The sequence below is a fragment of the Branchiostoma floridae genome, chromosome 5 (genome assembly GCF_000003815.2).
Source record: "Branchiostoma floridae strain S238N-H82 chromosome 5, Bfl_VNyyK, whole genome shotgun sequence".
Lineage (NCBI taxonomy): Eukaryota > Metazoa > Chordata > Leptocardii > Amphioxiformes > Branchiostomatidae > Branchiostoma > Branchiostoma floridae.
In genome coordinates, this window is record NC_049983.1 from 18,321,438 (window position 1) to 18,348,377 (window position 26,940).

Sequence of the window (26,940 nt, forward strand, 5' to 3'; positions counted from 1 at the left end):
TGAGCCAGCGGTTACTACGGAGGATGATACTCAGGCTAGTATAACATCGGTCTAAGCCAGGACCATAATCCTCCTATCCCCGTGGAATGTACGAAATGTAAATCCGGAACCGTTGCCAATGCTACAGGTACAGAGTCTGGGTGGACGCTGTCAGTGAGATTTTCGGCGGACTTGACATCTGCGCAGTGGAGGCCATCCATGGCAAGGACGGCAAGGATTACATCATCGAGGTTTGCCTGTTTGTTTGGTTTGTTGACAGAGACAATGAAACGGCCGGGATAGGTGTTGTGATCTACCTTTCGTTGATCCTTTATTCAGTCTTTGAGTATGCTTCAATGGGAGTATCAGGATGATAGAAAAGTACTAACTTTTGCATAGAAACTTGGTCATGTTCAATCCTACTGGTAGTAAAGACAAGCTTAAGCTTGTGCTGAGTGTGGTCAATTTTGGAAAAAGTTTAGCAAAAATCGTCTAATCAATTTTACACCCGATCACGGAGTTTTGACAATACGATTACTACCTGTTTCTGACTCACCACGGAGTTTGGTACCCCCTACCCCGTCCCACCCCCTCTTACCGCAGGTGAATGACTCCACAATGCCTCTACTGGGCGAGAACCAGGAGGAGGACCGGCAGCTGATCTCGGACGTCGTGTTACAACGGATGACGCAGGTGTGCAGAGCTGGTGCCTCCGCCGCCCAAAACATAAAGTGGGTACCCGTCACGGTAATCTAGACGTTTCATGTGTCTTGTGATTTTTGTAAGCTGTGAAGCCCTGACAGGTTTTGGCCAAAATCCACTTTTGTGAACTGTTTGTAAATGCTACCTTCCGTTGAAAATGGCAAATGGCAACCTGATGATATTTCAAAATAGCTTTCTTTTTTTCTTTGTTTTCAAGGCAACGTTGACATGACACATTATTTAGTGTACTGACGCCTTGCTTAGCTGTCTGAGGAATACCAGTGATAACAGTGTATAAGTTTAAAGAGAAAAGCAAAAGCCTTTGGGCAAAACCAGTCAAGTCTTCGCTGTCATCTAGCTTTGTGATCGTGCCATTTTGTGACGCATGTTTCCTCTCCTCGTACATGTCCTGCTTCTCCTACCTCTCTCCTCTCCTCTCCTGCCTTCATAGTGCTCGGCTCCCTCCAGCAGACAGCCGTTGCTCTGTCCGGATCAACTATTAAACGTGCAGAAACCTCATCTTTTGTTGTAGGCTCCATCTAATTGTTGTTCCCATCGTCCCATCTGACAAAACTGTTGCGCCATCTTGAGAAATCGTTTGGGATGACATGTACTGCCCTTCATAGAACATATTACGGATCTCTCCATGTATGCTTCGCATATTTTGAGACCTTTTGACTGTGAAGATTCCAAATAAGCAAAAACGTCGTTTTAGTCAGCTTCTGCCAGAGACATGCAATCGCAGAAACGTCATCCCAAGCTAGTTCTATGATGGCCCCACAGCAACCCGTAAAGATGAACATGCCGTATATCATGCGGCTATGAAGGTTACAATCATCCAACCACCCCCTCCCACTATGTTCCACTATGAATCAGTATGCGGTTCCTGTCGTTCGGAGACGGTTGGAAGGTAACAACTGAGTTGGCAGTAAGACGATGAATGCCTTTATCTTGATCTTAGCACGCTAATGCTGGCACGCAAGTAATGCAGGCAACTACCAACAACACTCAGACACGCCAGCAACACCTTTCTCCCACGGCATGATTTCTGCCAGGCCATGTTCTGATATGTTCTGTTGCAATGCCGATTCAGACCGCTAGTTGCAAACGTTTGACAGTGAAGATGACTGTTTGTCTGACAACCCTTTACATCACAGGAAGATTTAGGACCGTTTTTGTTCAGTACTCTTTTTGTATTTGTAATTTTTGTGTTGCTTGTCTTATTTGTTTGTTGTATGTAACGTGTGTGCATTTCACGATTTGCATGATGCAATGCAACATGCACGTGTTGAAATATTTTGTCTCTCTGCCAAACGACTAAACTGTAAATGATAAGTCAGTTGCACAAAACCACACCCCAAAATTCTATGACGTAACTTCTGTGATCTGTACCACTTAGCCCCCACAATGCGTGGCGTCGTGTACTCGTCATGAGGTAAGTTACGTCATCAAGTAAGTCACGTGACTCTAATTAAGCGCGCAACGCCTTGTGGGTGTCACTGGTACAACCCACAAAAGTTATGAAGGCTTTTTGAACTACCTGCCGAACATCCATTCCACAGCAAATATAAACCGTGTGTGAATTACAGAACTTGCTGCTACACAATGTGGCTATGGTACCACTGAGGACCGCAATGCGTGGCGCAATTCTTTGTTATTTTCAGTAGAATACTGTAGTATTTTAATCATTTTTCTTATCATTATTAGTTTGCATTGTGGTTTTCAATGGTGCATAGAGAGAGATGGGCTAAAGCCAGGCAGTAATTTGCATGTTGCATGTTAGCTGCTTGATTTCTTTATTTACGTTAGCATTTTTCACGGTGCATCATCATAAATACAATCATATAAACGTTATCATTCCGTTTTTACACTTGTCAGTCTTTTAAGGGTGGAGATTAGATATAGCTCAGTAGTTTAGGTCAACCTCCTTCTTTCTTTCTACCTCTGTCGCTTTTCCTGTCTCATGTTCTTCTCTCTGTTTCTCTCACAATCTTCTACCTTCTGTCTATTTCCCCCTCCCACGTACTTCTTTCTCCATTCAACATTTCTTTCTTCCGCCAGCGGTTTGTCCACAGATGCGGAGCCTGCAGAGCCGCAAACTTCTGCGTATGTTCCATTCCGCAATTCAGTACACCGCACATAGACACAGGCACACATACATATCCATAGTACACAACGACATGTCACACGTATCTAAATTTTACATGGGGAGGGGGGCATGTTTTCACAGGGAAAAATAACGTACAGTTTTACACATCTGTCATAAGCCGTGCGGCGCAAATACAAGCCTCGGTGTTACAATATGTGCAAATGACTGTTTCCTTTGTAATACAAACAGTCTGTCTTCTGATATATTATCATTGACACAAAGGGAGAAGCTGATAAAACAAGTGTTATAATCAGCCACACATATTTCTATAGGGCAACTTTAGTCCAGTTAGTTCGGCTGAAAGAGCCTACACGGAGACATGACATGGTATATAGTGGCATAGAGAAGGAATTTATACACAGACCTTTTCACGTATGCAATTGCATCCTGAGAGATGTGGAGCACTGTGGGTAGCGAAGGGATAAAATATACTTACCATGACAGCATAGACAGTACGCATGCGCCGCATACGCGTCGTCATGGTAATTCTACTCTTTGCCCACTGCACTACCCATAGTGCCCCACATCTCCCAGCATGCAATGTGATCGGTGTAGAGGAAGGTCTATTCTGGGTACTAGTAGAATAGGGTTGATGTTCCGTGAAACCTAGTTTAATGTAATAATTTCAGCCTATCGTTTGAATATTTCCTGCATTGAAAATAGCTAGTACTAACGATACTGTACTCGACTTTGTAACCAGACTTCCTCATGTTCTGACATACAAACATTATTCTTTCATAAGTAACATCATGTAGAATCATCTACCATCGCCAAGCTAACCCATATCTGCTAAGTTAACCTCATACTTAAGTTATCACCGCCATTAGCAATTTCAAAAAGCTTACTTATACCTTCTTAATGCCATTGTATTCTCACACAGATTAGCTATTGTTTTATCGATGTCGGAGCAATGCTTGTCTTTTTCATTACAGATTACAACTTTGGAAGTTTTGCAATGTTCACCCAACATTCCTTGTGTCTTCCATTATCAGGTTCCTACACAAGCAGTGAATAAACAAAGGTTAAAGCAAACTAAATAAACAATTTTTTTTTAAATTTATTACGAAAAATTCTGCGCACTCATAGCCTGGTTGACGGTTTATCATGAACCTGGGCGGGTTTCCTCGGTAACCATGGGTAACACGAGTGTTGGTCGACCGGTGGGGCCAATCAACACGCACCTCGGATCTGATCCTAGACGGTCGACCAATGCTCCCACATGATACCGCGGAAACCATTACCTACGTCCCCACTTTAAAAACTAGTTGATGGTTCCAACTACGCATGCGTGAGATCAATGGTGAAGGCCCATAAATCCCAGACAGTTGTTGACTCTTGTTTTGACCATTCTCGGTTCATGCTTATGTCTCCAGTTCATCTTACCCACAACACATTCCTCTTCGCATGAGCAGTTGGAACCATGAACCGGCTTATTTCACAAACCAATTCGCAAGGAATGTTGGGAGGTGCACAGATACGGTAAATTCTCCTTGCTAACTATGTTCGAATGTCCGTCTGACTTACAGCAAGTCGATGACAGGCTTCCTGAACCTGGGCGGCAGTGCGTCCGCGCCTCCTTCGGCGTCTTCCTCGCACAGCACCCTTCCGGGCGCCCAGGCAGGGGCGGCGGGGCCTCCGCCGGCGGACGAGGATCAGGCCGAGAGCATTCGCAAGCTCCGCAAGGCTTTTTCGGGAATCTTCGGAGAGCCCTAGCGGCAGCGGGAAGCAAGCCTGACCTGGTTGCAAATCTTTGGTCTCTCTAGGCATGACTCACTGACAGTTCCAACGACGACTGCTGCTAAAACATCACATTTCATGAAAACACACAGAGATTACAGAAACGAAGGTCACAAATGGAGTAACATTTCGCCACTCAAAGACGTTAGTAAAAACAAAAGATATTTTAGAAAATGTCGATCGTTGTGACTATCTGTGATGGCTCTGTAGATTTGTTACGTCATAGAAAATTAAGTTTCTTCCATGTTGTGTCTACTTTCGTGATGGTTTACGAAAACTTACTGGATGGATTTAGAGTAAAGCAGGATGAATGTTACGTTCACTTTAGTGTAGTATATCTAGGCGCGATAGGCACCGCTTCGCGAGTTTTAAATCAATCCTGTAGAAACATTATAGGAGTCACGGTTCTATTCCTGTAAAGTGCCTGCACAGATCAAAGATTTCCCGAGATATGGCCTCCTTTAGTAGTACTCTACAGTTCCCCTCAGTGAACCTCATAGCGTACTCTTATAGAAAAGAAGAAAGAGATGTAGTGTTCAAATTTCAGAGAATTATGCAAATGTCCATGAAATGAAATGAAACGAAGGGGAATGTGTATTAGATGTTTGAATGCAGGCCCCACTCTTCGTAGCTGTGCATTGAATGTGCATTGAGTGTTTAGAGTCATGTGCTTCGTACGTTAGTGGTTGTAATAAACATTTTCAATGTTGCTATTTTGCAAACAAATATTGCTGAAAAAGAAAGTACCGTTCTATTGATACACTATCCCCAAACCATTCCACGTATTTGATTCTTTGAGGCATGACCGTTTTAGTTCTTTACGACAAGCAAAGAAAGCTCCAGGCGATCGACTTCTTTCACATTCTCATGCGGTCATTGTAGCTGGAAACGTCACAGTCGGAGCACGTCATAACTAGTGTGTCATTCGCACAGGGTCCATTCGCGCTCTAAGAAGAGAAGTATCCTACCTCATTTCTTTAAGATAAACATTACCACTAGATAGACCCTCTCTAGTAAAGAAGTCCCTCCAAAGGACAAAATATCGTCCTTTGAACGCTCATGTTTGAATTTTCAGTGCATCAATTTTGATGTACTTCATCAAAAGACCTACTTGTAACTTTTTGTAAACATTTGTTTGTTTTTCTATGTTTGGTACGTACATGTATGTTGTTGTGCTTCCCGATAAGTACTAGTAGTACAAGAACTTTCTACGTTCAGTATCTTCCAGTTGGGACAGCCAAAATGTATTTCCGCCAATCGTCTGTCTACTCGACGAGGCAACTGAAATCTCATAGCAACAATAGCAAAACGTATCATATCTTCGGATATCATACGTTTTAGCCAAAAATTTTGTCCTTTTACAATCGGTTATATTTATTGTATATAAAGCATAGTTCACGAATTAGCATGTGTATTAATAGTGAATAGGCAATTTTGTTATCAGGACGAATTCTGGCAAAAATCCTTAGCAACATTGTGTCAAAGTTAACTTGAAATATTTGTAGCGTTGTGTGAATAGACGTTTGCTGACGAGAAATTTAGGGGGAAATTTGATCAATCAACAGTTTGTACATAATATAAGTCCAAATGTATGTATTGAATATCATGCATCGACTATTGCTTAATATGAACTCAGCGGTAGTGTTACATTACATGTATAGTTCTGCCAATATGATACTTTAGGGTAATTTCAGTACTGTGGTCTTAATTTGCTCTCAATCATTAGCATTTCATTCATGCAGAACGCTTAGAATAGAACGAGAGTCATTGTTTGCTTATATTCTCATCACCAACATGTGAAAATGTGGCTACTGGATTTAAGCGAAAGAATAGATAGGCTAGCTATGTGGTTATACGGTAAGAAGAAGAAAAAAGAGTATTCCGATGTCGCTGCAATAGGGCAGTAGCTTGCTTGCAAAAGGCAATCACGTAGAAGAGATGAATTGCAACCTTACTTTGGCTAGTGATGATGGCTGACTGGAGTGGTTCGCTGTCGGTGAAATTCAGCTTAATTCCGCCAGAGGTCGCAATTTCAACTCAATTGTCATGGTTCGAGTAGGACTATGTGTTTGTTGTGCGTGGCTCATGCATATGTGTGTCCTTCGAATGATTACCGACGACGTGGTAGGAGAATATCGTAATCCAAGTTTTAGGAAGAATGATGAACCTACATCCGCGGTTCTATGCAGTACGCTCTTGTTGTATGTATGACGTCAACCATTGCATTTTGTACTTTCTGGTGAGATTGATTATGAAAGTGTATTTCGTTCCGTACTTTGTGTATTTGGAGTTCGGTGCATGCGGGTTTATGTGCTGACTATCGGTCGTATGCATCTAAATTATGGTAATGTTATTATATATAAATATATATGAAATGGCTATGGCGAACTCTCCGCGGGTACAGATAATTATCTACCACACGAATAAAGATGGAATCAAAAGAAAAATGCACCATGCTTGATGATATTGTGTCATTTATAACTAGTATTAACGTTATGCCAATATCTTGCTTATACCTCGTACAAGAAATAGCGTCAAAAGAAGTGCAATGATGTTCACGTAATATTCAGCAATTTTCAATCATACGAAGCAAAATTGGACTACCCTGACAGCATAGTAAGGCAATATAGGGTTAAGCCATAAGGTGTGTGCGGTGCCATATTAAAGGCATTGTGAGGTCCTATAACCATCGAATAAACGACCGAGAGTGTGACACCTTGTGACACCATATAGCAGAACATTATCGTCGTTACGGCTAAATACGTACAAGTACTTCCCCTCTAGGAACAAATGTGCGTGAATATTACATCTATTATTATATGATGATTAACGATATACAAAGACGAAGTCTTAACGATAGCTAAATGGCAGGATAAAACTTCAGTGACATCAGGATTTGAATTTCCCGCCAAATGTATACGTCACTGTGACAAGTAGGGGGCGTTGCCTAGCGGGTCAGAACATGCCTGTACAATCCCGGAAGTAAACTGTACCTTGCGGTGCAAACTTCATCCATTCATCCACAGTCGGAAGACGTTCCAGCTCTGTGAAGACACGGGGGCAGCCAGACTCGAGAAATCAGAAGGTTCTGCCGCCATGGGCCGGAAAAGGAAGGCTACAAACGTAAACTCGAGAGCAGCAACTCTCAAAAAAGCCAAGGTGAATGTATATTATATTATGATACTAATAAGCCTCATATATACAGTATATATACATTGGAACACAACTTATTTCTTTCTTGTTGTTCATTGGCCATTTCTGCCAGAACATGCTGTAGATTTGTTCCCAAGGGCCCTACTTTTATCTTCTTAATTTCTATGTTTTGTATTTGTAACGTTTGTACGACGGAAATAGCTCCAATGCCTCATACATTCATGGAAGAGACTACTAAATCACGGGCAGGTGTTGTTCTTGGTCTGTTTGTATTTTCACAATTACATGTTTTCCATATGCTAGTCACATTCACCGACGTGGTCAATGAATACATGTAATATTGATACTAATCAAAGCCTTACCTACATAATAAATGTATACACTACAATTATACAAGGCATACAAGAAGATGCTCTGAATATTTCATGGAGTCATGAGCTCTTCGAATTCCTGTTTCATAAAGTATACCAGTTAAAGTTTTGCCAGAAATAACACAGGTCCATAGACTCAATGGCATTGCAACAAAACAGTCCCAGTATAGTATCTAAGAGTGATGGCCTTTTGCTTCGCTGTTTAACGATGAATTATTTTCGCTATCACTTGTTTGATTTCTTGAATCATTCCAAGCCTTCTGGACCTACTATTCTATGTGATGTTCTTTTTATCAGGCCACGACTGGAACAACAACTACTACCACATCAACAGCTTCTTCCTCTTCCACCACGGCTGTCGCTGCTGGAACTACCGCGCCAACCGTCACCAGTGCCGCCCTGAAGGAGTACCCGTACACCAAGGATTATGACATGAAAGGGCCTGTAAGTCTACTACACCACTGAGGCTAACGTCACATTTCCAAACCGGGGCCCGGCCGGGCTGTTTATGGAAACGAAAAATTGAAATGTATACTAAAAATATACACAAATAATGCCAACGAATATTCTCTTTACGTTTTGTGTAGTCTGGTGTCTTTATATCTTTATATCTAACGTGTCAAAGTTGAAAGCCCCTGATACATAAACAAAACACGCCCGGACAAGAATTCTTGTGTTATCTTATGTTACGATCCATCACCTTCGACCTAATTGCTCATGCGCAGTCAAACTGCGAACGGGCTACAGCCGGGCACAATTTAAATGTCTCATCATTTGTATTCATAAAGTAGGATGGATTTTCATCTCTGTTTTGATAGCTTACCTTTCATACCGTTATTGCTCAATGTCGAGTATTATGGCTTGCCAAACAACGTTAACGTATTCCTTGCGCAATACAGTTTGATTTCGACTTCATTTTTATTTCAGATGTCATAGTACCAGAATATTTTCAATGATCAATGGCTTCAGAAAACATTTGTGATGAACATGTCGATGTTGTTGTCTTCTATCCAGGCCATCCTTTTCTTTCGACGCCTTCAAAGCAAGTATGGAGGGAAAAAGAGTACCCCAAAGCTACAGGGCGACCTGTGTGAAGAGATAACGGAGCACATTGGCGGAGATGTCGAACCATGGGACATCAAAACTGTCTTAAAGTAAGAAGTTTCATACTATGCATTTTGCGCAAAATTGCAAACATCGGATTTTGTGGACGTACCAAATATTTACTCGAATTATGGTGTAAATAGTACAGATTTGCATGTGACGTCACGTTGGACGGTGGTAGTATCAGTCACGCGAGTATGAGTATAATTTACAACTTTCTGATTCATGGATTTAACTACCCAACATGGCGGACAACAGTGACGTCATAGTCACGTGAATGCAAACGCCAACTGATTGGATGATGCACATATGTGTGATTGACAGGTTGAATGATCAAGCAGCAGGTGGAAACGACAAAGAAATAACACTCAGACTCGCCGATGGTATCCTCCGCGGCGGACTCCCTCGGTGCCCCAAGTGTTTCGGGGGACGGCTCCGATATGGGTAAGAGTCTCAATTGAGTATTTCTGATGGTCAGTGCTTAATCTTTAGCAATGTAACATTTTCACCTTGGAAGTGGCAATTTGCTTCTGGTCATATATACAACACCTTAAATCATTATGTTTTCTCCATTACGACCCCAATTAATTCATACATTAACGTAACGGTTCTCATTTTTTTCTATCAATCGAAATTTCATTACTTGAAAACTCAATTCAAGAGCAGCAAGTCCGATTACTTAATTCAGATCGTGCATGTTCATTTTCCTTAATGCATGACATGCAAGGGCCCCTAGCTTAGGCTAACGTCACATTTCCAAACCGGGGCCAAACCGGGTGTTTGTGAAAACGAAAAATAGAAATGTATACGTAAAAATATACACAAATAATGCCCACGATTTGTGTAGCTTGGTGTCTTTTACGTCATACTTGTCGTCTCCGAAAGCTACCCGGACGGGCCCCTGTTTGGAAACGTGGCGTAGGCCTTAACAGTATTTGCATTCTTTCCTATTTGTGATTGTGAACTGTTCTCTTCAAAGATATAATTGTCGTTTTCGCATGCATATCACAATGTATGTGTTTTGTATCTGCAGAAGGCCTAAATGGGAGATCCGCCCGTACAAGGGTAAGGCCAAGCGAGACTCTCCTCTGAAGGGCCGGGAGCGCTTCCACTGCCCGGGGTACTTTGATGACGACCATTACGTCAACTGTACATTCGAGGCCCTGGACGGGATTGACAGGCTGCCATGGAAATACCCGTGATTATAGAATAAGCGAGTTCACGGGTCAAACTGTGCATGCACGGCGAAATGCATTGTACGTAATACGGTAAAGTTGAAGGCGCCTAAAATATTAACAAAACACGTCTGGACATGGAATGGTCGGGGACTTTAACTTTTTTCAACCTAGCCTCCACCTTTGACATATAACGCACCATGTATCTCATTGCACATGAACCCCTTTATAAGTGAATAGATAAATCGTACCAGAAATGCTATTGGTGTTTGAGTATGATTTCCTACGAACAAGTAACAACCCATGGTCAGGCCATGTTAGTGTGCCCTCTCTTCGTGCATGAATTCAATGGTTCATAATATGCTGTCATCGTTTTGATATCACTGTTATAATATATTAATCAGTAACGTGACACGGGAACTCCAAGATGAGATATACCGGGTTACAAAAAAAAAGAGACAGAAAGCATCTGAAATGCTCCCAAAGTAACATAATTTGTTATGTGAAATTGTTCAAGTATTTCGTCCAAAGTACATTACTAAGTTGTATAACAGTAGTAATAACACATCCTACATACATTTTGGCATGTTATCAAGCAACCAGGACATTTTAAGATGAAAGGAGAGGCTTTGAATTTGTTTCTATTATGCATTAAGTGTGTGATAACTTAGTAACGTAAATAGAATTGATAAAAAGTGGCATAAAATAGCTCAATTAAAAGCTTCTTCAAAGTGGAAGTCCTGTGACGGTCTGTTTCTCGCGACTCTAGCGAAGTTAGTGATGACTGCAGCCGGTTTGGGGTATTAGGAAAACTGGCAGAATATCTACTCTTCCCCTACAGTGGCGTCTCCACGTACAGTTTGTAATCTCTCTGTCCTCTACGTAAAGGTGACGCCGCGCCTGCGTCCCTCCCGAGAGCCTTCTGGAGAATCACTACCTTCAAACTGTGCAGCGCGTACGTCAAGAGATGGAAAAATGGTATAGCCACAAACACAAGCAACACCATGTACGCTATAGCTGTCTTAGGATCGCTTTCAAAATCCCAAAGCTTGTATAAAACAACCTCCCCGCTCTTCCCCGTTCCCCCTGCGGCCCAGTAGATAACATAGAACGCGGCATACGCCATTGCAAAGGCTACAGGGTACACCATGTGAACGATTCTAACGGGAGTTCCGCTTACAAACAGGTCCAGCACAGCTAGAACCGAGTTCGTTATGTGTTCATTGATGCTGCTGGCTACCAACTCCCTCTTGTCAAATGCCCAATATAGCGTCGTCACGAGCAAAGCCATGGTTATAGAAGTGCTGTGTAAAATCCAGTGTGCCTTGTGGTACCAGGTAAGGCTGTTCGTCGCGACGTTTTCTCCACCCTGCGGTGTTTCCGAGAACTCGGTGTAGTCCGATCTGCAGTACTCCATGACGGACACGGCCATGGCCACGACGGTGTGTAGCGTGAGGATGGAGAAGCACCAGTTGGTCAGGTAGACCGGCCAGCGGACCCAACCTTCGGTTACGTAGTAGTTACACAGGAGGAACATCAGGATGGTGATTGTCACTAGGGCCATGAGGGTGCGGTACAGGACGAAGGCCACCTGACCACTGCACCACTGAAACATAATACAATGATATATTTATTGCAAGTTCTTTCCCGAGGGCTAATTACAAGTGACAAAAAGATGACAAATAATGGTAAACATTACAGCAAACAACTACTCTAACGGGTTTTGTGATATTAAGAGGAGAGTATTTTTCTTTTAGTCTGTATGTAAGCGTGGAAAGATTTGGATGGATATTACTGCCTCTCTTCTTTTCTTTCTGTAGTAGAAGGGACAGGTTTAAATGAAATGTGTTTCGTCTTGTACAATATCCAACATACAGTATTTACAGGTCCTTTCGCACATAGGTATCTTCTTATATCGCCTTTTTTATATTTCAACGCGTACGGGGTTGCTAAGTGTACAACAGAAACAATGTCATCTGGCAGGCATGTGATATGATGCTTAGTAGTATGCTATGTTCTTGAGTGGAATCGACGTTTCGGCCTCACACAGAAAATCAAAGAGAGATTATAACTGAATTGTGAAATCAATAGTGGTCTCAGTACATGTACTAGTATTACAATTACAAAGGATAAGAATACGTCACTGGGATCACTGGTCTTTGTGTAAAAGAACTCTAGCATACTGAACCCTAATGTACATACGTCATAGGACTTCTGTAAATCGTACATACAAACTGACCATTGAACGACGCATTTAAGACTGTTCTGTACCCTATGAAGAATGTGACAGGCCATCCTTAAGCCCCCGTCACAAAACAAGCATTAAACCTGACCGATATGTCGGCGAGCTCAAAATGGTAATTTTCGACCAAAGTACGGCAGACGTATTTTGCAATTACTATATAGGGCGTCGGGCGATTTTATCAGCTCGTCCGTACGTTGTGATTTACCTCTGTGTGACGTCAGTTGTGCACCAAAAGGGCAGAAAAGTCAATGACTCAAACTTTCCGGAGTGAAACATCGAGCCAAGTCCAATTGGTGACGGGGAAGATTTTCAGCAAAAGATACGGTTGACGCTTGGACGACTTTGAAATTCGTCGAGCTAGCTCCAGCTAGTCAAAATTTTCGTCCGGTGCAGGCTTTTGTAACCTTCATGATTATCCAGGCGGGCGAGCGGAAACGATCTTACCAGGCATTAGAGGGCTCAGCCTTGTCTATGTTAAAAATCACGAATCAGGGCTTTCCAAAAGACGAACACTTGCGCTCCTAGAGGTCTGCCAATGGCGCTAGTCCTTGTAGTTATACTTACCGGGGAGCGAGAAAACACCGAGCGGTCATGGTAGCTCAGTCGGGGCGAGCACTCTTCGCGACAGGGAGACATTGTAGAGGTGGTAGACTCGCTAGTTTCCACGTTAACGTTCGCCCTTGGTGTCACAGAATCTATGCCACGTCCTCCAGAGGCTAGGTGTGGTTTGGGTAACTGAAGGTCGGTAAGAATGAGAAAAGGTTGGTGAGTCGGGATATCGCCCCAGGCGAGAGGCAATCCCTTTTTGTCTGGTCGTGTGTAATGTAATTACAGGTCATACTGGAGCCTTGTATAGAGGGTTACAACTCACATTGTCTAAAAACTGGTCGAGAGGCACACAAAAAATCGTATTTTTCTCAAATCATGTTCCCAAAATACAATCAAATCTCAGCGACCAGCGGGAGTGCTACGGGTCTCATTTTGATTATAAACCTTGACAGAGAATTTCTTTCCCTAGTTACTTAGATTCCAACAACACCGTACTAAATCAAACCGAGCTGTCGTGCCATTAGCAATTCAAAATGTATGCTTCCTTTCGTTTAAAAATTATGTGGAAGAAGATATCGTGTCATAAATCATACCTATCTTGCTCAGTGCCGCCACAAGTCTGCACACAGTATCGCTGCCCTGCCAACAACATTATTTGGTCGAGTAGACATAGTAGTTTTTCTTTAAGCGTTGGCTCGTCGTAAGTTGAAGAGTCCATTCATTGTAAAAGGGTGGGCGCAAGGTATATCACCTGGGTATATAGACATTTATTCCGTTTCACATGCAAACAAACCGAGTCTCCGGAACTGGCTTGGTAAACAGGAGAAAAATGAGGCTGATATAGTATCTCGATAGTAAATGAATTTGTCTTTATTACGCTGCTGTTACCTCCCCTTGTTCTTAGTGGACTGGTCTAATCATGCCAGTGAGACGTGTCTGCCAACATGTTCGCCCAATCAGGTTATGTCAATGACGTCAAACATTTGTTCCGATTTGCTCTCTTCAACCGAATTAATTAGTGGGAAGGGTAACACAACACAACAGATGACGTACTTATTGCGGATGTGCGTCCACCTCGATCTTTAGTAAGTGTTTCAGAAACAAAAGGAAAATTGTCCCGCGAATTACGTCTTTTCACAGTCGTTTGGACGTGATTGAAACCCGAGCCATTTTGAAAATATTATACAGGCAGACAGAAAAGTCTAGCGGATATAGTTGGTACTGTAGATGTAATGGCGACTTTAGGCAACCGGACTGAAGAATCATTGGCTCAAAGCATACTAGTAACTCGCGATGGAACAACCGGCATACAAGGTTGTTGTTCCCTCCATGAAAAGGTGACATTAAGTGTTTGGTGTGCCTGCGTACTGCAGCAGAACTTCTGTTTTTTTTTTAAATCTTTTGACCTTGAAACGTTATGGTCTTGTTTGTCGTCGTAGTCAAAGACGCAGGACTAGCGACCTTTGACGAAAGCGGGGTGACGCTAGATTCAGACATGCCTCTTTTCACTTTGCTAACTTTGACGCTAGCTTGTTTAATCCATTTCTTTCTTTTCTTCTTTCTTTCTTTTTGTCTTTCCTTCCTTCTTCCCCTTGAAGTTTCTTCCTTTCTTTCCTTCTTTCTTTCTTTCTTTCTTTCTTTCTTTCTAAGGTTTTGACTAATTTCGACTTTCAGAGTAATTTTAAACCTACATGTTTAACCATATTTGGGAACATTGCACCAGATAGAACTGATACGCACACCTCATCGCAACGAACAGACAGCAGTGATACGGACAACTCACGTTCTTGGGCTCTTCATTTATTAGTTTCCCCTACAGTTTCACACATTTTGACAACTTAACGTTGCATATGTTGGTCAGTTTTTTTCATTTTATTATTCTTATTTATCACTTTAGTTCAGTTCAGTTTAGTTCAGCTCATCCATTTATCAGAGCCTCGTATCCATGAAGGACTGACACTTCATTGAAGTACCTGAACTTACAGTGGCAAATACCAGTATACAATTACAGTCCATTGCAACTACATATCGCAAAGGTCTATGCTGAATTAACAGCTACATATACAGTGTAGATCTTTCATCTACGAAACAAAGCCGGAAATAAATTGCAGTCATCTATTGGTTACAGAAATGTAATTATAGTTACCACTTAAACAGTTACTGCAATCTCTCACCATATAGAAGACCTCCAAAAAAACTACATTTCTACAAAAGTCACAAAACCCACTTATCATTACAATGTGGGGCCATTCTTTATCCACTACCTCCAAAGAAGTCAAGCCACAAGTAATGTAGCAGAAACATCGGATAGAGCTAAAGACTAACGTTGGGCATTTGTTTTACACGTTATCGTATCTGTATCGTATACCCTTCTAATCAGCATTTCTTTTGCAATGAGGGTTTATGATTTCCCTATTCATTATATAAAGTCAACGCCAATATTGTTCATTTTACCCATCTAATGTTTATTACTTGTGTCACTGCCATTGATGTATCTTAATAAAAGAATCTTCAATCTACATAGATTTAACATTTACACTATTTCTTTGGCCTACTCTCATAAATCATAAGAAGGAACCATTATAATCACCCCACCCTTGACTTATTATTTTCAATGTCATGACTCACACAGAGCAACAGTAGACGTCGCTGGTTTTGAAAATGTTCATCATAGTCCATTTCATTATTCTTCAAAATTGCTATTTCAAACTTAATCCACAAGGACAACATTGTGTGCTGAATATACTGTACATACTCTACGGCTTGAGGACAAGTTTTCACCTAAAAAAAACATAAACGGATCTTGTTGCATTCGGGAAGGTATTGCGGGTTAGTACAGTTGAAATTTAGTAAGTAGGGAGAATGTTTTGTCAGAGAAATTTGTAGATATTCACATAGCTGACAAAACATTCACCCACAGTGCCCCGCGCCTCCCAGCATGCAACAGTATCCGAGAAAAGGTCCGTGCAAACGACAAAGAAGTATCATTGATAGAAATGGCTAAGAGGCAGACGAACTTTAACTTTGCGTTCGCAGCTTCATAGTTTGGCATACTTGGTTTTATCACTTCGTGATTTTTGTTGGTTCGTCTTCAGTAAGATATCGGTGCCATGTTACAGTGTTCACTCTGCCGATCCTAGAAAATAGGATAATAAAAACAAACTTTGAGTAAGTTGGCTTTGGAAGGTCGAAAATGAACATTGCGCATGATGAAATACAAAAATATATATCTTATCTTATTTTACTCTCATGACTTGGAAATGTTTCAAGAGATGCTTGTGTGAAAGTACCTGGGATGACTTCGCATATGAAGCCAGCTGTAGTGTCGCATGAGCCGTCGTCCCACTTGTTTGCGAACTCTGGATCTTGGGAGGCTTCGTAGTGCACGCAGTCTTCAAAGTTGTTGAAGTCGTTTGGTTCTCCCGGAGCCCAGAAGTCGAATTGGTGCCCGTAAAGGCGGGTTCCATCAGCCCACTCAAAGCTTCCTTCCATGTGACGATCGTCCAGGCCGAACCAGTAGGTTGAAGTGTGGTCCACGGTGTTCTTGAGCTTAATCAGGAAGTCGTTGGTATTGGCGTCTCGAGGTATGGCAAGTGTGCCGCCATCTTTAACACAGGTCTCGGCTGATTCGCTGAAGGTCTTGGGTGTGTTGAACGCCTTGTAGCAGATCCCAGGCCATGGACTCCATTCGCTGTGCGTGTAACCCACAGGACAGGGCCCTAGCCACAAAAACGTGAGTCGTTAACGACAGACCAGGAGATACAAGGTAAGTATCCAAAATGTCCCAGTTCCAGTAGCAGAAAGGCATCATATATTTCAAGTAGAATATGTTTTAGGATAGCAAGAGGTATGCCTTATATGTGATTTTTGCTAAACATCTATTTCTCATCCATCTGAAATTATCTTGTTTAACACTTTCCTCTGACTCACCTTCATTTCGCTCGATCTGTTCGGATTCAGGTTCTGGTAGTCCAACAGCCACGGGACCAGCCGGTCCCATGGACCCCTTTTCACCGGGAGGACCAGGCGGACCTGGTGGACCAGGAGGGCCGGGAATCCCAGGAGCAGCTGGCCCGATGAGACCATCATTACCTGGAGGGCCTGGAGGGCCGGGGGACCCAGGACCAGCTGGCCCGATAGGCCCCGGTTCACCGGGAGGGCCAGAAGGGCCTGGAGGACCGGGAATCCCCGAACCTGCAGGCCCGATGGGACCCGTTTCACCGGGAGGGCCGGGCAACCCAGGAGCAGCTGGTCCCATGGGACCCTTTTCACCAGGAGGGCCAGGTGGGCCAGGAGGGCCGGCAATACAAACTTGTCCGATGGGCTCCTTTTCACCGGGAGGGTCTGGAGGGCCGGGAAACCCAGGACCAGCTGGCCCCTCGGGTCCGCTATCACCCGGAGGGCCAGGAGGGCCGGCAATACCAACGTGTCCGATGGAACCATTTTCACCATGAGATCTGGGAGGATATGAAGGGTCGGCGAACCCAGGGCCAGCTGGCCCCAGGGGACCCCCTTCACCTGATGGGTCAGTAGGGCCAGCTGGTCCCATGGATCCCTTGTCACCTGGGGGTCCGGGGGGTCCTGGAGGCCCAGGGACACCTGCATGGAATTTCAAGAGATAGATTAAGTATGAGATTTTCATCACCTTATTACAATGGTACTTTCTTAATAATTGTGTAGATATCACATGTTTTTATTTGCATGATATCTATCAATGCTCCTCTATATCGAGAGCTCATATACACATATGTCCTATGTCTGGAAATCCTATCATGGAATGCAGTAGATTTATCAAATTTCCTGATCTGAATTGCATAGCCATAGACCTGAATTGCACAGTCAGCATCTTATTATGTCAATCATCACATAATGGCTGCCTACATGTCCAAATTATGGCAAAGCATTGGCCCTTTCAATGTCTGAACAGTTTTGAAAAGAGCTGTCTGGGTAGGCAAACCTTGACCCCGAGACCAAGAGCTATCCGGCACCTAAATGTCATGCCCTAGGATGTCCACACCGAATGAGACATGCCGTATTAAGACAAGATTACTCACGTTTCAGTTGGGCTACTTGTAACTCAATCATACGGTTACGGGTTCGAAGCTGGCGCACCTCGCCAAAAACATCAGCCAGTTTGACTGTGTTAAAACAAACAATAATGTTTGTGAAGATTAGTCATCCAGGATGTTTAAATATGTAGTAAAATCAGTCTTTACCACTGGATATGAATGTATAATTTAATAAATGTTTCAAACAGCATCCACCAGCATCCACTGTTTTTCATCAATAATAGAAAATAAAAATTACGTTATTATTACCTTATTCCTCTAAATGAACAAAACAGGAAACAGCCAAAGTGTTCGAAAGTTTTTTCATAATGTTAGTAATGTTCTTTTGTGCATATTTCTGTCCAAAAAGAGAGAAAGAGCTACGTTTGCCAAAACTACCAGCAGTGTGTTCAAAACTTTTGAATTATGCATTCTTGATTTTTACTTGATATTTACATATCTAATCATGAATTTTATATTCTGTGACTGAAGAAAACTTGATACTTTGGTCATAAATTTGACATTTTTCAAATAAAGGAAAACTTGACCTGCATAAAATGGCACCAGTATGACGATGGTCAGAATGACCACAGGCCCCGAGGCTCGCCACAAACTCTTGCACAAGCCGCGGAATAGTGGCTTCTTGTCGGTGGGCGGATCGTAGACTGTTATGTACACGAGAATAAATAATTTCATCAGTCGCTTGAAAGATGGTGTGATGATTTGATGTGTGCAGTTATTTTGCTACATTCTTTTGGATCCAGTGGCATAGCTTTGTCGATATTGGCTATACTACTTACTAACGCCCTTGCGCAATCTCTGTAAGCCACATTAAAATTCTGAGTGTGCATGTGCAGTGTAGCCTAAGGTCAAAGTTCAAGGCTCCTAACTTGTAAATATTTTATTCGATGTGCTAGCCAAGAGGTTATTTTTTCGTCTCAGTGAAATAACGCACAACCCCGGCCTTATACTCATTGAAATAAAATATTATGTAATACCACATCTTACATATACATGTATGTCCAGACTATAAGATATTGGAAGTACATGTAGTATCTACTGCAGTACCAAGAAAAGCCGCTAGGATTGCAATAATTATGTGCATATTTAGGGTGCAACACCTAACCAAATATCATCACACTCCAAGTTATAGCAGACTCTTGCACATACATGCACTTATAGGCACTAAAATCAATTCGGGGCTTCTGTCTACCAAACTTTAACATATTAGTAGTTGCAGACCTATTAGTTTTACCACAATCTGTTCATGAATAAATGTTTCGGGGAGTAGTATAAAGGCGCTGATTGTTTCAGAACTTCAAAATGGTTAAAGCAGACATTGTCTGCTTTCGGTCCTGTGACTAACGTAATACATTTTGTGGTATGGAGTATGTTGTGAAAAAAAAACAAAGTAGCACCAAGGAGCTTTTAAAAGTTCCTTGGTAGCACGGGTTCCATTTCTAACAGCCGAGAAGAGAAGACACAGACAAGACAGTGACTTGACTAGAAAATGTCTTGCAGTTTACCAGGAAAACCTGGGCCTGTCTAGGAGACCTAGATATAGTTACTGTAGTGTTATCATATATATACTATATACTGTATACATATATATAACTATATATACTGAAGTCATACTTTACATACGGTTGTGTTATTATAAATATTGTGACACGATTGAATGTTATACATTAATTTTAATTCATTCAAACCTAAATTTAGTCTAAGTCAAATCTAAATTCCATGCCCCGCATTGTCCTTCTTACTGTCAGTGGGACGAACCGCCGGAATGTGGGCCCGGATCAGTCTCTACCAGACTGGCTGGCTGTTATAGGAAGAATAATTTGCCAGGTGAGTTTTGCTACCAGAGGTTTTCGTTGGCATATACGGGGGTGAGGGGTATATACGTTTGCAGGGACTGACTCCCCTTGCCAATTTCCCTATTTTTTTGCCGAATCCTACGATCCCCTGGAGGCTTTCCCCGGATAGAGTCTGGCAACCAGGTTATTATCAATCAGACTTGAGCCGTGTGGACCATTTCTTGTGCTCCATATAGAATGAAATTGTGAAAATATTTTACCGAGGACTCCCCTTGTACTACAATTAGAAGAAAGATATATAACGTAACGTTTAAGAAATGGTGCCAAACTTACCAGCATTGCCAGCCCGGGGCTGCGGCTTCCCTCCCGACATGATGCCGCCTGTCAGGTTTCACAGCAGCAGAAACACGTCTAACACCAGGCAGGGCGTTTCTTGAGACAAGCACACCCGAAACCCGGGGCGTTATGTATATTTTACAAGACGCAATCAAGACAAGATGAAAGGACTCATGTAAGATTAATAATTGGAATATCAAAGCTTCAATCCAGTCTAGGCAAATTGTTTGAGGCTGTCTTGTCGAAAACAAGTTACGAAACAGCTAATGAATACAGTCTGGCTTGTTTATGACGGAGAAACAAAATCTTAAATCGCATCCATTTATACATACCTGTATCAGGAGAAAACAACTTTCTAGAAAGATCTCTCTCAACCCACGCCAAGAAATAAAACAGCATTCAGTCTAGAAACTTTTCAGCCAATTAACGTTACTTTGATTTTGTTTTTAGCAACAAACTGTTGTAAGTGATACCGTTTTTTGTAAGTGATACAACAGTTTGCTATTCCCCACATTTCAATACCTTCGAATGTCCTAACAGGCTGTGGCAGAACCTTGAAATTTCAGACTCAAAGTAACAAGACAGTAGAATTTGCAGGATCCTGCAGGACACGTGTATGACTATCTTGGGAATGTCCTTGATAACAGTACCGTTAACGGGTCCTAACTGGGCGGTGGTCCGTTTCTTACCAAATGTCAGTAATATATATATATAACGTTACATGTATCTTTACCTGCCCGTTCTGTGTTTTGATACGCCCACCTTCTACTGGTCTTGCGTTGGTGGATAGCAGCCTTTGAAGTATTCCTTATTAGTCTGTGACCTTTCCAGACTATCTGAACATATAGCGCCTCGAATTTCAATCAGTAACACTTGCGTATCTGAAAAAGCTAACCACGTGATGTACTTACATATTGTATGTGTGCGCGCGCGCGTTTCTATTGTGTGCGCGTGTGAATGTTTGCCTTGCGTGTGTGTGTGTGTTTCTGTTTTGTGTATTCTTCTGTGTTGTGTGTGTGTGTGTGCGCGCGTGCGCGCGCGCGCGCGTGTGTGTGTGTGTGTGTGTGTGTGCGTGCATGCGTGCGTGCATGCGTGCGTGTCACAGTGTGTGTGTGTGTGCATTGTGCTGGAATATGACAAGGTTATGAAATATACGTAGAGGACGAAGACATTTCTCAGATTTATTTTGTCTTAAAAAGTCGTAAAAAGCTACGTTTGATACAAACTAAAAAAAAAGTACAATTTAAAGTTACTAAATCCTTCGATTGATATGTACACGCAGAAATGTACTTTCATCACGTAATGCTACATAGCATTATTTTCACACACAGCAATATAATCTTTTCACACCTATACTGTATGAGTCTCGTATGTACATGTCAAGTAATGATTTATCATACAGTGGAGACTCCGAATTAATGCGTGAACGTTACGGACTATGGGGTGTCCTTACGTAAACATGTAAAAGACATCAGCAGAAACGTTCACGCATTTGGAGTCTCCATGGCTAAGGGTGATATAATAGCACGATCTAGAATTTATCTAGCTATGCCGGAGCTGTTTGTGATAGTTCCTGGACGGTGACCGTTACGGGGGTGGCGGCGGGGGTCCAGGCGTTCTGCACCGCTACCGGCGGTCTCTCCGGCACGTGCCAGCTCAGACAGTCCCCCACGTGCAAGTCTCGCGCCCGCCGAAGTCCCGTGAGATTTCCCGTGGGCACGTCGTTCAGGGACCTGCTCCTGATCCGGCCCGACTTGTTGAGGTAGTCGTGCGACACGTAGTCCGGGCCGGCGGACCTCAGCCTCACGCCCGTGTTCATGTCCGTCAGCACCCCGCTGTTGGGCTGCCCGTGGCTGTGCGCGAAGCTGTACGTGGTGGTCTGCAGCTGAGACAGGGAGCTGCTCGGCCTGCGCGTCGCGCCCCCCACCAGGATCTGCGGGACGTCCTCCCGGGCCCCCCTCCGGAGCAGCACCGCGGACTTGGTGAAGTCCTGCCGGTACGTGGACGCGTTGGGCCCGTCGCGGTGGATCTCGTCTCGGTGCGGCATCCAGTGGATAAAATCCGGCTTGAAGCCCGTTAGGTTCGGATTATTGGGTTTCTTCAGCCCACAACCCTGTAATTCAAAGAGAGAATGATTTGTATCTATTGTTCAACACTTTCTTTAAAGATAGTCTTTACGTCTCTTCGACAAATCTGACAGTCCAGGAACTATCATCATCTTTCAGAAATAAGGTCTTTATCTGCAACACCCTATGTAACAATATGGAGACCTTCATTGTACATTTTTATCCAACCGCGCTAAGTACAGGTCAGAACAAGACATAACATATATAACATTATGCATAACGTGATTATCCTACTTACCGCTGTAGCTATATGGTAGCCATCATTGACGAAGGCGTTTTTGTTGTCGTGATGTGAGAACGTGTGTGACGTCGGCCGCTCCTGAAAAAATCAAGTAACGAAGGTCAAACAGGAAACAAAAAAGTAAACATGATCTTCAAAACACTACATACAAACATGTACAATTATGATATCGATGTTCATTTGGACATTCGATTATTTGACCCTCGTCCACAGAAAAATTATTACCCTGGCTGCGCAACGTCTACTACAATACGATTTTAGCCCCCATATGAGTCAGGTGAGGACTGTATGAACGCACCCTTATCCTTGTGATGAACTTGCTCGGAGGCTGAGGTCTCGCTCTGCGCCGGAACTCTTGTAAGAAGTCGTTTCTTGACTTACTCCGGAAGTGTCCGTGGTAGCCTGTGGGAAACTACAGGGAAGAAAAGACCATGTTAAATAAGATGATACATGCATTATTGGTCACATTTTGAATATAAGATACATGCAAAAGTTAAGATACACGTAGAGTTCTGATATACAAGTTTGAAATATCCTCTTCTATCCTGGCACATTTGCCTTGAAACGTCTAAGGCGTATTTGCAACGTCGCACGATTTTTATTTTGTCGACGAGACCATCCCCAAATAACTGACTGCCGAGCGTCGACGTGGACCTAGGACAATGTTACAATGCGGCGCAGCGACGTCTAGTGGAATCCGGATCCATTGCAGCCTAGACACCTTTTAAACACTGACATTTACATACACATATTGTATAGCTTCTATTGTATGGTCATTATCCTGTAAAAAGGCGACCTTGGCTCACTCTACACACTAATCCATGGGGAAATCTTGTTAATTGCATTCTCACAGGTAAACCTGCGGTCCCACGTCTCTTACAAGATTTAGCACACTCTCTCGTGAACAAAAGGGGATACACTAACACACCTGCGGCGTCACCGGGAAACCAGGCAACTAACGAGTAGTCAGGCACAAAGGTCATAACCTTATGGGATGTCAAGCTTCTTGTCATGTTGCTAAGGATAGCCGTTTTGTACAAACTGGAACATTAGTACAATATGTGGTATTTAATCAATAATACATGCAGATTAGCTGTTTCATGGAATAGTGCCACCGTGGCACAATATGGATGATGTCACCGAACCTGATCTCATGAGAGATTAAGATAGATCATTTGATGTATCACCGGTACCCCCTCTAGAAGTTATTCACCATTCAGTGAAATCTCTGTAAAGCTCACATGCTAGCTCAAAAGCGATTGTTCGTCTTCTTAAGATACGTTTCTGGTCAACAATCTTCTTTCAAATAATGCACAGTAAATTTTGGCCGACCAGCCGCCTAGCACAACCCACCACCTTTACTCATATAAGCCACATAAAACAGCCCCGTCCATGTAAATGCACTTAAGACCCTCTTGTCTAGTGCAACCACCCTGGTTGAAAAGTCACCAAACATTTTCCCCTGTTAAGACCAGGCTTGAATCTAATGTTCCGTCAGTGCAACCGTTCTATCACAAAGCTCACGTACCTTTGCTAGGCAAATATGTTGCACAACTACATATTGAACTACTTCCTGAATATGCTTTTTGCTAAGCCAACTCACAGTCTATAGCATGAACTAAGTAACGGTAGTATAATAGCAACGCCGGCATTTTACAGAATATGATACGCCGATATTTCCCTCCCCACTAGACCGATACATGACGAGAGTGTCGCGGGTTTCAATTAGTGGACGGTCCGCACACCCCCTAAGGAAACATTGCGGACAATGAGCTGTTTGCTCTGGTCGGGACTGAAAGAGAATATTTAGATAGGGGTGCCAAGCGTTGTTTCCCTGAATGTCTGGTCAAGTGACAAGTCACGGTGTAGAGTTTGAGGCCTATAATTAGTAAGCAAACATTTTTCTTGAAAGCAATACTGTTGCGTTTGTTTCGGTCAAAACATTAGATACTCAAACTTGTACTTGTATCGTCAATTTTGTTTCATTGTGGCAATTCATTCCAGCTACTTTCGCAATACTATTTTAAAAAGCCTACATAGAAATGTCGTTTTAAGCGGTCTGGTCAGCTTCATAACATTCTAACTTGAAAGATTTTAATGTCTAGCTCTCTTTGGTTTCATGTTGATATTGTTTGGCTGATAAAGGTCAACACAGAACAATGGTTGATACAAAGTATTACAATAAAGTGAAAACAGTTCGGTGTGGCAATAAAAAAACGAAAAGAAGTTTTCCTTCTGGGATGATAATTGGTATGTCGCAAATGTGACAAATGGTCCAGAACTATCTTAAACCAATTAAGCGTCCCCGTAAGGATGTTATCTTTATTTGATAAGACAGCAGAAGTCAAAACAGCTTAGGGTGTTTTGTACACAAATACCTGATTCGGGGGGCAACGTGTACTGTACAATGTGGCTAGAAAAAATCTCCGACATTAACGTTTGATGTAAAGTAGATTTTTAAACCATGAGCAGTAAAACACACATGTCTTGCACGTTCTTTCATCTTGAAAACCACATGTTCACTTCCCAATGATCTCCACGCGTACATGTCGAAGAAAAACATGCAAAGGTTTTTAGAAGTACATCTTTTTACTACATGTAGCGGTAGCTTAAATTATAAATCAGTGCAGTGACGAGGTCAAATAGAGTTTGATAATTGAGGGACCCACTCTTTATGTATAATTAGGAAAATGTTTACAGACATCGTGTAAGACCGGTAGTTCCACTTAAAACTGCAGTATTGTGCCATTTCTTGTCGGAAGATTTTCAGCCAGGCCATTACATGCCATTTATCAAAAAGTACCTGTGGCGACCTATTGAGTCACGAGACAACAGTTTGTACACCTCGACGACTGTTCTAAAATTGTTTCCAATTTTATGTCGCGAGTCTATCGTACAACGTTCTTGTGACAGAGCCGATCTAAAAGAGTGATAATATCCGCCCTGCTGCAACAGTTGCGGACAAGGTTGGGGAGCTCTACACGTATTTGACACGTCTGGAGAGGGAACCTGTCATCGACACCTGTTACCCAGTCATGGTTCACTGGCCATGGAGACATGGGGTCTGAAGTCGCCAAAATAACCAAACAGTCTAAAGTCACACGACGTGTCAAGTAGACAAGAATTAGACCCATTTATGTCCACCTGTACAAGCAATAAAATCATCGTTTAGTCCAGAAGACACAAATAGAATTGGCATTTTCACGGTATGTACGAACGTAGCTGGGTTTTAATCTCCATTTTCCTGCTTAAACCCCTCACAATTGTCACATGACAGGTTTACCACAGTACGTTGAGGATATTCTATGACCAGTCGTGGATATGTCGTGCAAAATTTAGCTGTCTTGTGATGAAAAATGTCATCGTAAATCCTTACCGACGGTCGTTTTTCGCCATTACCTTTCTGAGAATCGCACGAAATAGAAATCGCACGGCGTTTCTGACTCCACCATATGCCACTGCACCCACACACAAGGGGCATAGGGTTATCGTTCAAGCATTTGCTTAAAGAATTAAAAATCATAACATGCCACTCAGGGTCCTAAGCCTTTGCTTTTTTCTACATAACAAATGGCTATAATGCTCACCGTATAATTGAGGGAATGCCTGAGGGTAAGTGCAAACAAACTCGGCATGCAACGTTATGCTCGAAATGTTTGGTATGAAAACAGCAGGATTTAGACAAGTGGTGAAGCCTTCACGTTTAAAAAGAGAGAGAAAGAGAAATACGTACCCATGCTCCAACCGAGCCACCGGTCGCCATGGCTAACCACGTAGAGAGTAAGCTCAGGTAAAGGTGAGTCTTAAGTCATGAAGTCACCCCAGGGCTGCTGGCCCAACCCGCGCGCTACCGGATCCAGCCGTTGCCATGGAGCACCGTAAACACATCGCCGTCTCCATTTGCCTTGGGCACAAAGCTGGTGACTTCGTAGTCGGGTTACCGACTCGGTGAATCAAGAGTACTCTAAAACTCTAACCCAATCTAGCCCTGGAACACTTAGGCAAACATTTACACGGGAAAATTGAAGTGACACCTTGCTTCAAGTTGCGTCGCTACACAATAGAAAAGAGGGAGAAACGACATACAAGAAATGTCTACGGTTACAGCGGGTAAAATTAAGTGTTTGGGTTCGGACTTTTGTGAGAACAATGACGAGCCCCAGCTGCTTAGTTTGAGGTGACAACTTTATTTGATTTGTTCTGCAAAG

The 26,940-nt window shown here is 42.7% G+C and overlaps 6 protein-coding genes across 13 annotated transcripts in view; 2 read left to right on the plus strand and 4 right to left on the minus strand.

Annotated features, from left to right (window-relative positions):
- The window catches only part of LOC118415648 (synapsin-3-like), a 66,727-nt gene extending 59,714 nt beyond the window's left edge, over nucleotides 1–7,013 (plus strand). For 4 of the 8 annotated variants that reach the window (XM_035820365.1, XM_035820368.1, XM_035820366.1 and 1 more), the window contains exons 9-13: nucleotides 128–230; nucleotides 583–710; nucleotides 2,081–2,116; nucleotides 2,743–2,787; nucleotides 4,357–7,013. In XM_035820365.1, the coding sequence (XP_035676258.1) occupies nucleotides 128–230; nucleotides 583–710; nucleotides 2,081–2,116; nucleotides 2,743–2,787; nucleotides 4,357–4,543 (499 nt within the window). In that variant the 3' untranslated portion in view covers nucleotides 4,544–7,013. Of the gene's footprint in view, nucleotides 1–127; nucleotides 231–582; nucleotides 727–2,080; nucleotides 2,117–2,742; nucleotides 2,788–4,356 lie in introns of all 8 variants that reach the window. The other 4 variants (XM_035820372.1, XM_035820373.1, XM_035820371.1 and 1 more) reach the window with 3 other exon arrangements.
- Nucleotides 7,014–7,546: 533 nt separating this feature from the next.
- Nucleotides 7,547–11,129, plus strand: LOC118416607. Its single transcript, XM_035821754.1, has 5 exons — nucleotides 7,547–7,726; nucleotides 8,389–8,535; nucleotides 9,106–9,245; nucleotides 9,520–9,639; nucleotides 10,229–11,129. Exons 1-5 carry the CDS (start codon nucleotides 7,664–7,666, stop codon nucleotides 10,395–10,397), a joined length of 639 nt encoding a protein of 212 aa, XP_035677647.1. The 5' UTR covers nucleotides 7,547–7,663; the 3' UTR covers nucleotides 10,398–11,129.
- On the minus strand, nucleotides 10,769–13,924 carry LOC118416606. Its single transcript, XM_035821753.1, has 3 exons — nucleotides 13,758–13,924; nucleotides 13,180–13,350; nucleotides 10,769–11,976 (listed from the first exon to the last, which is right to left on the minus strand). Exons 2-3 carry the CDS (start codon nucleotides 13,249–13,251, stop codon nucleotides 11,206–11,208), a joined length of 843 nt encoding a protein of 280 aa, XP_035677646.1. The 5' UTR covers nucleotides 13,252–13,350; nucleotides 13,758–13,924; the 3' UTR covers nucleotides 10,769–11,205.
- A 2,362-nt stretch (nucleotides 13,925–16,286) lies between these two features.
- Nucleotides 16,287–16,972, minus strand: LOC118416242 (C-type lectin BfL-2-like). Its single transcript, XM_035821327.1, has 3 exons — nucleotides 16,918–16,972; nucleotides 16,455–16,883; nucleotides 16,287–16,300 (listed from the first exon to the last, which is right to left on the minus strand). The coding sequence occupies exons 1-3, from the start codon at nucleotides 16,970–16,972 to the stop codon at nucleotides 16,287–16,289; spliced, it is 498 nt and encodes a 165-aa protein (XP_035677220.1).
- Nucleotides 16,973–16,996: 24 nt separating this feature from the next.
- Nucleotides 16,997–20,402, minus strand: LOC118416243 (collagen alpha-1(I) chain-like). The gene is made up of 4 exons (XM_035821328.1): nucleotides 20,363–20,402; nucleotides 18,761–18,877; nucleotides 18,219–18,302; nucleotides 16,997–17,763 (listed from the first exon to the last, which is right to left on the minus strand). Exons 1-4 carry the CDS (start codon nucleotides 20,400–20,402, stop codon nucleotides 16,997–16,999), a joined length of 1,008 nt encoding a protein of 335 aa, XP_035677221.1.
- Nucleotides 20,403–21,532: 1,130 nt separating this feature from the next.
- On the minus strand, nucleotides 21,533–26,873 carry LOC118416497 (uncharacterized protein C3orf84-like). Its single transcript, XM_035821618.1, has 4 exons — nucleotides 26,466–26,873; nucleotides 23,031–23,144; nucleotides 22,730–22,810; nucleotides 21,533–22,478 (listed from the first exon to the last, which is right to left on the minus strand). The coding sequence occupies exons 1-4, from the start codon at nucleotides 26,493–26,495 to the stop codon at nucleotides 21,912–21,914; spliced, it is 792 nt and encodes a 263-aa protein (XP_035677511.1). The 5' UTR covers nucleotides 26,496–26,873; the 3' UTR covers nucleotides 21,533–21,911.
- Nucleotides 26,874–26,940: the final 67 nt, after the last annotated feature.